This window comes from Trachemys scripta, chromosome 19 (genome assembly GCF_013100865.1).
Source record: "Trachemys scripta elegans isolate TJP31775 chromosome 19, CAS_Tse_1.0, whole genome shotgun sequence".
In the NCBI taxonomy this organism is placed as follows: Eukaryota; Metazoa; Chordata; order Testudines; family Emydidae; genus Trachemys; species Trachemys scripta.
In genome coordinates this window covers 3934389-3944629 of record NC_048316.1, presented here as the reverse complement: position 1 = coordinate 3944629, position 10241 = coordinate 3934389, and the positions used below count along the sequence as shown (strand labels likewise).

Below are 10241 nucleotides of genomic sequence, written 5' to 3'. Positions count from 1 at the left end.
GCGGATACAGACTAACACGGCTGCTACTCTGAAACATATCTTGCTTTGTTTTCTAATATGGCTTCTTTTTACAAACAGCGAAGGGGAGGAAAGGGCTGGGATGCAGGAGTGTCTGAGCCAATGACCTTTCTTTATAGGTCTGGATGAGGGGCATGGGTTGACCAGGAAGAAACTTGTCAATGACCTCCCGCCCCAGGAACGGCTTTGGGAGTTGGAATTCTTAGGAACAAAAGCCTTTGTAGCCAGTTCATGTAACAGATCGTCCCTAACTCTGCAGAGAGCAGTGAGCATCCCATTGGGCATGGGTCATACCCTACAGTTCTCCTGCAGCTCACCCTGCTCTGCCATTTCCAGCACTTTTGTTGAGTGAAGCTTTTTACATGAAGGAATCCCCCCCCCCCCCCCCCCCCCCCCCCGTGCATCAGTTTTACTTACGGAAAGAATTAAAGCTTTGGCTCCCCCTCTCTTCCTTCCAGTTCTCTGGTCTCCCCAAATGTTTTTTTTTTTTTTTTCTTGCTTGCTTTAGTAGGAAAATGTGTTTGAAATTACTCTGGCCTCCATGCTGGGGGGAACAGACATGCACTGCAGACAGGACAGTGTTTCACGCCCAGCATGGCTGTGAGCCTGTTCTAATATTCCACGCCATTATAAGTATGATTTGGATTTGCTGGCTGGACATAAATGACCTGAATGCCAAGCTCTAAGACTGCTGCCGTGTGGGGGGGGCGGGGGGTGGGGTGAGATTGTGTCTGTCGTCTGCTTTGTCCATGAAATGTGCGATGCAGCTGGAGGCTCCAATCTGGAATTCCACCACCTTGAGCCTGTAATGGTTTCTTACCCAGATGACATGAACACTGCTGTATATTGTATGCAGCAAATATTTAAGCCAATAAACTTCCTGATTTGTTATGAGCGGTGGTCGTGGGGGGGGAGGCGGTTGCTGGTTCTATGTCACTGGAGCTACTCAGCGGGAAGTCTGGCTAATACAATAAGATAAGTTATCTGGAGGGATTGTGTAGAACATCACACAGTCAAAGGAATATGTAGTCATTCAGGCAAACTAGACTGGCAGCCTGCATGCATCCTTCAGAAATGTCAAAGGGGGGAAAACTCCAGGCGTGGGTAGTTCTTCTTCCAGAGAGCAATAGAAATGGGAGTTAGAAAACCTGTGCAAAGTGGTTACTTGTCCCCTTTTGGGGGGTTTCCGTGCAGCGAAGGAGGCTTTTGCTTTCCAGGTGGGGCAGTCATTGCATTGCTGTGGAGGAGGCCTGGCTTGATGCTGGCAGGAGCAGCCGACTTCCCATGGCAAAGCTGTAAGGTAAGACTTGGTTGGCATTTGTAGGGCTAAACCTGCTGTGTCTTGGGGGGTCAGGGTCACGTCAGCTCTTTGTTCAGGTGCAGGCAGAGAGTGACTGGCATTTATGGTGGCTCTATGGGGAGCGGGCTGCCAGGTGTCCACATCCCAAACACCATGCTCCGCACTGGTGCCTCCCCTCCATGTCAGCCCGGGGACAGAAGTAAGTTTGGCCTGGCACCGCTTGGCTCCTCCACGTCCAAGGTGAGGCGTGTTAGCCGGGCACCGGCACTGCCGCTGCCTCTTCACTCCCTGTTCTGCGGGTCCTCCCTCCTGCTGCTCTCAGGAGTACACCGGCATCCTCGTAGGAGTTGGTGTGGCTGAGCCTGCCAGGTTTCATTCTTTGTCACTCACCTTGCTTTACCCTGCAGCGCGTCTCGTGGCCCCATCAGCACCTGTCCATGGGCGTCAGTGACTTGGTGGATAACTGTTCTCTGCTACAGGCAGGCTCTGTCGCGATGCCTGGCTGGAGTGAGTTTTAAACCCGTTTCCTAACGAACGCTGCTAGTGGGTTTTGCTTTGGTTTCTTTTAAGGTGAAGTCGGATCCCAAAGTGAAAAAGCCTCACTGTTTTAGGAGCGCTCTGCTCAGGCGGGGCCAAAATGGCTCCTTCCCAACACTGCAGTATTGAGTCCGATTTGTTTGCAGTGCTAAGGGTGGGTGATGTGGGTCAGTCCTAATTCTCTGGAACAGACCAACTCAGGAATACACCTGACCTGTTCTCTGTTTTTCTTGCAGGGACAAATTAGAGACAGACAATGAGAGTGTTGGGGAGACTGTGTTTGTGGTTCGAGTGGGATCTAGGAGATCTGGATTTGATTTGCGGCTCTGCAGGTTCCTGCATGACCTGGGGTAAGTCTCCTCAATTTTCTGAGCCTCTGGTTGTCCGTTTGCAAAGTGGGGATGATCCTTACCTCATAGGGAGTTGTGAAGTGCTTTGAGACCCTGAGATAGATAGCGCTATAGAACTGTCCTTCATGCTAAACTCTCCTCCAATTAATATTAGGGCTGTCAATTAATCACAGTTAATGCATGTGGTTAATGCAAAACAAATAATTGATTTTTAAAAATATTTGCACCATAAAAAAGATCAAACAAAAGAAATGTGGGAGGTGAATTGAAAAATACTAAGTCCACTCAGTCCTCCTTGTTCAGGCAATCACTAAGCCAGACAAGTTTGTTTACATTTACGGGAGATGATGCTGCCTACTTATTTACAATATCACCTGAAAGTGAGAACAACCCTTTGTATGACACTGGTGTAGCCGGCGTTGCAAGATATTGACGTGCCAGGTATGCTAACCGTTCCTATGCCCCTTCGCGCTTTGACTTGTAGGCGCTAAAGTTTTACGTTGTTTTGTTTTTGAGTGTAGTTTATGTTAAAAAAAATGTCTATATTTGTAAATGTCACTTTCACGATAGAGAGATTGCACGACAGTACCTGTATGAGGGGAATTGAAAAATACTATTTTTTTGTTTTGTTTTTTTACAGTGCAAATTTTTGTAATCAAAACCAATAATATAAAGTGAGCACTGTAGTCTGTGTTGTAATGGAAATCAATATATTTGAAAATGTAGAAAAAATCCAAAAATATTTATAATAAATTTAAATTGAAATTCTATTATATAACAGTAGGATTAAAACTGCGATTAATCGCAACTATTTTTAAATCTTGTGATTAATTGCAATTATTTTTTTAATCATTGGACAGCCTTAATTAACATGGTCACTAGGTGGCAGCCTAAGCTTCAGAAACGCAAGCGCTTAGTGCTGGATTGCGATGGGAGTTTGAATAAGGCACAGCTCACTGTATTACCGTAGGACCTGGTCATGGAGCAGGACCCCATTGTGCTGGGTGCTGTCCAAAGGTGATTTTATATTTAACAACAGCCGAGCCCTTGAATCAGGAATCTCAGCCATAGGAGTGACAAACCAAGTGTCTGAATTAAGCTTCGTTAGTGATCCAAGACACGCACCCTGGGCATGGGGAATGGACAGTGTGGAGCCACAAAGGGGAGGGCTGCTATTTGAATGCATTGCATGCTGCATGGGATCTGTGCTGCTGCTGGCCTCTCAAGCTGTCTGAATTCTGCCTTATTCTTTTTGATGTCCCATCCCAACTGGGTCCGTGACTGCGCTTTGATGGTTAGAATTCTATAGCACCATAGGAACATGGGGCTGGACCTTGAGAGGTCCCCGAGTCCAGCGCCCTGCACAGAGGCAAGACCAAGTAAACCTCGACCATCCCTGGCAGGTGTTTATCCAACCTGTTCTTAAAAACCTCCAGGGCTGTTGGGGATTCCACAACCTCCCTTGGAAGTTTTCCCCAATATCTAACCTCAATCTCCCTTGCTGCAGGTTAAGCCTGTTACTTCTGGTCTTACTTCAGTGGCCATGGCGAACAGTTGATCACTGTCCTCTTTATAAAGGCCCTTACAGTATTGGAAGACTGTTATCAGTCGTCCCCTCCCCCCCCTTCTGTTTTCTTTTCTCAAGACTAACTCTGCCCCGTTTTTTAACCTTTCCTCAGAGGTCAGGTTTTCAGAGATCACTTTTGTTGCTCTCCTCTGGACTTTCTCCAATTCGTCCCCATCTTTTCTAATGTGTGGGGCCCAGAATTGAACATAGTGCTGCCTCACCAGTGCTATATGTAGAACAGGACAATCGCCTCCCATGTGACACTCCCGTTAATACATCCCCGAAGATTAGCTTTTGTCACCATGTTGACCCACTCTAACCCCAGCTCCTTTTGAGCAGCACTACCACCTCGCCAAGCATTCCCCAGGGTGTCGTTTGCATTTGATTTCCCCCCCACACACGCTTTAAGTGAAGTACTTTGCACTTGTCTTTGTTGAATTTCATTTTGTTGATTTCAGATCAATTCTCCAGTTTGTCAAGGTCATTTTGAATTCTAACCCCATCCTCCAAAGTGCTAGTAACCTCTTCTAGCTTGGTGTGGCTTGCCAATTTTATAAGCATCCTCTCCACTCCAAGTCCTTAATGAAAATCCACTAGTGCGGGGTGCCCCAGCTTGACAGCAAACCTTTGATAACTACTCTGAGTAGAGTCTTACAATCTCCTGGACACCTACCTTATCATAATTCCAGCTCCCCTGTAACTCTAAATGCACCCCTTGCAATGCTACTGCTGAGCCTGAAAGATGTGTCTAGTCTGTGGTTCTAGCTGGAAGGCATCTTTGCCTTAGCTAGGCAATGAGAGGGGGGTAAGAGAAGCAGTGGAGATGGATGTGTCATAAACAGCCACTAATTCTCAGTCCTATGCTGAACTGAGAAAATTCTCGTTCCGTCACACAACCTGTGTCCCCGTAGCTCTAGAATCAGGGTAATAGTGACCCATCTTCAAGTGCTGGGTGCTCCACAGCTGAAGCGTTCAGGGTGTGCAAGTTGTGTGCCCGTTATAAAGGGTCAGATCGCCCGTTAAAACTAAATCACGGCAACTCTGTGCTCGAATTGGCATTGTGCACTCACTGAGTGCTTTGGCTTCTGGCAGGTAATGAATACAAGATGTTAAAATAATAGTATTTTGTGGATTTCACATGAAATTCAAAACTCAGCATGCCCGGCCTGTTGTTCTGGCACACGATGTATGATGATAGTCTCAGGAACCAAACAAAATAGCTAAGTGTTATCTGCCCTCCAGGTCCACACAACAGCGATACTAACTCCGCACACTGTGCTGAATGGAAGTCAGGAAACAAATGTTTTGCTTCTTGCTAGTTTTGACATAGGACAACAGATTTATCTTTCTCAGGGCGGTGAAAGGCTCCAGCTTAGTCTCCCAAGAGAATGGAAAGCTGCAAATCTGATTAAGAAATGGGATATTAAGTTCCTCATTTCCAGTCTAATACAGTTGTCCATTAGTTGTGGCTTGACTCAGAGGATTGACTTTGGTTTTTAACAGTAAAATGCCTCTGGGAGTGGATTAGCTCAGTCTGGTATGAAGTACTGGAGCCAGTGAAGAGTGTCCTTGTCTTAGCAGTGATACCATTTTCTCTTAGTGTGGGCCTGACTCTGCTTTCCCAGAGCTTTGCTTGGAAACACCGTTCAGGTGCATGTCAATCCTCTGCTGCTTAGGCCAGGGCTCTCAATTTTTATTTACACTGTGTCAGTTAGCGACTAGCCCCAAACATTCCAGGAATTGCTGCCTGCTTTTCAAATATTTCAAAACCCCTTTTGAAATAGCGTAACATAAGAATGGCCTCTGTGGGTCAGACCAACGGTCCATCTTGTCCAGTTTCCAGTCTTCCCAGAGGGGCCGATGCCAGCAGTCCCAGCTTCTAGCACTCAGAGGTTTCAGGACCCCTAGACCATGGGTGACTAAGTAGCCATGGATAGACCTATCCTTGATATGCTTTTGCTACACAGTATGTAGTTTAATATTCAATATCTAGTATACCATGAAACATTTTTTTATCTACAGGACAATCACTAGATACCCAGTGATCTTTATGCAACTGCATTGTTACCAGTAACATTACAATAAAGCAGGTCTTTCTAGCAATCTTCCATCAGTTTTGTTAGGTCACTGATTGTTCTTTCAACACATCTAGCTTGTTTTCAGTGTCTGCATTGTCTCTTATGCACCAGACCCAATGATTAAACAAGCAGATAGCCCCTTATTGCCCAATATTCAGACTTCATACCCTGGTCCCAAACTACCCGTTCAGTTTTGGGTTCTCAAAGACTTAGCCTCCTCTTTCACAAAAAACAAAAATGGCAGAATAATTCCACCAGCAGCTTTTTCCCCAGGTTAAATCATTATTCTTAGTCCTTGGTGTTCTAAGCCTGTAGCAGCCTCTCACTCCCTCAGACAGGCCCATTATCATCTGAGCACCCCATTCAGGACTGGTTTTGGCACAGTGGATCATTGGCAGATGGGATCTTATCAATTAACTCAGTCAAATGAAACTGTATTTTTCTCTGCAATGGGTGGGCCTCAAGGATGCGCGCACACAAAGGATAAGCTCGCAAGCTTCTCTCTCACCAACAGACATTGGTCCAAAAAAATAGATATTACCTCACCTACCGTGTCATTAAGATCTGGCAATAACAGAGCTACACTAGACAGTCTTTTCATGTGAGGACGAGGACATTTGTCCGAGCAGCAGTGTATTTTAAGTTGAAATATCACTACTTTGTGAAGTCATTCAATGGCCACATCTGATATCAAGCTGCCAGGCTCTCTTCACATTCCTGTTTGAGTTTCACAGTCAGGGTGGATTCCTAAGAAAAACTAGAACTGCCCAAAAACAACAAGGCATCCGCTGTCACCTAACATTTATTTGGGCATAAGTTTTCGTGGGTAAAAAACCCACTGCTTCAGATGAATGGCAGTTTCACTAGTTATTGGAATACAGTACTTTACACCAGTTGAGCTGACTACAGCATTAATATCATGGCTAAGGTTCTGTTTACCCTGCGAACCTGCCATGTCGAACATCCTTGTGTCTATGCTAAGTAGGGGCAGCAGCACTGGGGCAGTGCTATGTTTTGCTCACAGGTGCCTAGTGAAGTCAATGGCAAAGCTCCCATTGATTTTAGTGGTGCCGGACTCTGTCCCTGATGTCAGTTTCTGTAGTATAAACACCACCCACAGGGTGAGGTAAAAACCCAGATCAGAAGTAGATGGCGGTGTGGGCATTTTCACTCCATGAAAGTTGCATCAGGCCCTTGTGCTCAATTCTAGGCTATGGAATGCTAGGAAATTGAGTGTGCAGAAGGAAATGCACAAACTCCCGCAGTATTGTCAATTAATCACAGCTGTTCAATCAAAGCCAGTGCTAAGACTCCATGAACTTTTCCTGGAGAAGTCCTGTCATAGCACAGCTTGTGAAGAGACATCTGGGGCAGGGGTTTCAAAAGCACGAAATATCACTGGGAGCAGAGTTAAGCCATTTGTTAGAAAATGCTAGTTCATCAAAACCAAAACTTTTTGCAGGAATGGATCAGTTTCAGTGAAGTTTTCTGTTCAGGAAAAAAAAAAGTTTGCAACAATTTAGAATCTCCTGTTTGGACATTTTGAAAGTTTTTAAAATAAAGTTAAGGAAAAATCTAAACAAAGATTTTTGAAATGATCAAAATGAAGCATTTCGGTTGACCTAATCTGAATCTTTTTTGTTTACAATTTTGTTTTTAGATTAACTTTTTGGGCCTGATTTGGGAGTGGAAAATTATTTCTCCCCCTCCCCCCAAATCTCTAATGATCAGTACTGTTGAAAATTCTGCCCTTATTATTATCAAAACCACCATTCATATAAACATTTCACTACGTTTGGGAGCTGTCACGAACCCACAGCACACTTAGGCTATGAGGGGTCTGGCCCAGCTGCTCACACGATTCCTATAACACTGGTGATTACGGCTTGTCAGATGATCAAGTTAATGTGTAGAGACCGATCTAGGTCTATAGTAAGACAATGTTTATATTGCCTCTCAAACTAGGGAGATGTGATTCATAGTTACATGAAAGTGCTCAATGCTGTTTAGTGGTAACTTGTAAACCCGGCAAATAATTAAAATAAAATCGGATACAGTTTACATGCATTATTCAATCACCCTTTTTTGTTTTGCTTTAAGTATCACTAATAATTGGTAAATGTAAAAGTCAAAGCTATACTTAAGCTCTCTACCTATGTGCTCTTAGCAGTGATGTGCTATCTTGTGCCCTGTTACTACTGACCTATTTTAGACACCTTTGCCAGTAATGCACATCCTCTTTGACTGAATAACCAATTTAGTTTAGGTTCAAACGGTTCTTAGCTCAGTTGGTCACAGAATGTAGTGTTAGAAGAGAAAGGTGGAACCCTCACCCTCTAACTTGTCAACATGAGGTTCTTGGTGCATTGAGTAGTTGAACAGTCTCATTTTTGAAGTTAATTTGCATGCACTTACACTGTTTCTGTCCAAGATTCCCAGGAAGAAGGTGACATTGGGACTGTGTGCTGACACCATCAAGAACAAATTGAACTGTAGCTGGATCGATGTGGTATAAATTGCACTACAGAGCAAAGCAACAGAGTCCTGTGGCACCTTTAAGACTAACAGATGTATTGGAGCAAAAGATTTTGTGGGTGAATGCCCACTTCGTCAGATGCATGCTACAGAGCAAAACGTTTAGTATTGCTTTTCTCTATGCATTCAGCGTGGGTACACAGCTTGGTCCTGGCTATAAGTGTATTTTGGAGATATTAAGCAATGAAACCATATTCCCTTTAGCTTTTATTATAATCCAAACCAGGTACCACTTTGTTTTTGACATAATACTGTGTTCTAGCAATCATCAGTTCAAAAGGAGTACAAAGTAGAACATATATAAATAAATAACTTTTCATCAAATGAGCAGCTAAATTAATCTTTTAAAGCAACAAAGTTTCTTGTACCCAGCTGTGGCGAGGGAGAGTGTAACATATTAAGTTTGTGCAGTGGAACAGAGTGCAAAACACCTTAAACAAACTTGCCTTTAAACATCTCAAGAATAAACGGGTTAGTATCTCAGCTCTTTGGGTCCTGACCAAGTTTATTTGCAAAGACGCACTGCTCATTTGATGAAAGATGAGGTTACAAATACTGAGTCTGATCTACTATGCTACAACCAACCATTATTTGATATACATACTACTACAAACCAGATTGCATTTCATGTGATGCTGGAAGAAGCACTCACGTGTAAGTCAAGTCTCATTAGTTTAACAAAGTTTGCACAATCCCCAGAGTCCTTGTCACCCAGGAGTATCAAATGCTCCTCTATGGAACCAGGACTTACAGTACATTTTGGAACTTAAATGTGAGTGCTTTTAACTTATCAAATGTTTATTTTATTACAGCACCGTGGCCAATGGTAAACTACAATGAAAGACTGCTCACAAGTTCAAAAATCAAGTGATGCAGCACGTCCACACAGTGGTGCCAGGGATCTTTGGCTACCAAGCATGAAAACACATTTGTACATCTTTACATAAATATGTATTTTGATTAAAATTCCAGGCCCACAATAAAAAAAAATTAGAGGATGAGCCACAGGAGTCCAGTAATAGCCCCCTGGTGAAAAACCACATTTGAACGACTGCGTCTCTATTATAGAGTAAAAATGAAATGCTTCCCAAAGTTTGTGATCCTCTATTGAGCATGGAATTCCAACAGCATTTCTTCCAGGTGTGTGGCTTTTTACACACTGGTTCACAGTCTGCTTGCAGAGGTGAGCTGTGTACAATAGCCTCAAACCTCTTAGGCCCAGAATTCAGTCACCAAAAGAATTCCTGTGTGGTTAGTGTGAGCTAAGACAGATTCTGCAGAAGGACCAGGGGCTTGTTTACAAGCTGACTCTTGTTTTCCTCCGACAGGGTGGCTGTATGACCTAATGTTTCACAGGCTGGAAAACTCTCCTGGGAGAGAACAGGTAGGATATTCTAGCTGCCACCGCTACAAGAGAAGAGGGAACAATGTGAGATCTTATAGAAGGCTCAGGAGCATAGGTCAAACTGCCCTCTCCACCTCTGCTGTGGGATGCCACCATTGCCTCTGTTGGACTGATTCATACCTACTCAAATGCTATTGGTTTTCGCCAGGGGTAGGCAGGGTAGAGCTACCCAAGCTAGCTTTAATGGAGCTAGTTGCCTGAGGAAAGCAGACCCTAACTAGCACCACACTGCTGTTGGTACCCACACCCTACGTGTCTGAAAGCGAAACCCCTCCATCTGCCCAATGGAAACCCCTTTGGTGAGAGCTTGTCAGGTCCAGGCCATAGGGCTCCTTTAGCTGAGGATCGTGTCTACACTAGGTTGTATTAATCCTGCAAAATTTCAAAACCCAGACGGCATGACAGTGCTAGAGGGGTGCCCCCACATTAAAAGCACTAAACCACAACCATT

General features: G+C 44.2%; 1 protein-coding gene across 2 annotated transcripts in view; it reads right to left on the bottom strand.

Annotated features, from left to right (window-relative positions):
- Positions 1–8579: 8579 nt before the first annotated feature.
- Positions 8580–10241, bottom strand: part of MEGF6 (multiple EGF like domains 6) — a 245461-nt gene continuing 243799 nt past the window's right edge. For both annotated transcript variants that reach the window (XM_034753186.1, XM_034753187.1), the window contains one exon: positions 8580–9792. In XM_034753186.1, coding sequence (XP_034609077.1) covers positions 9728–9792 — 65 coding nt within the window. In that variant the 3' untranslated portion in view covers positions 8580–9727. The remainder of the gene's footprint in view (positions 9793–10241) is intronic.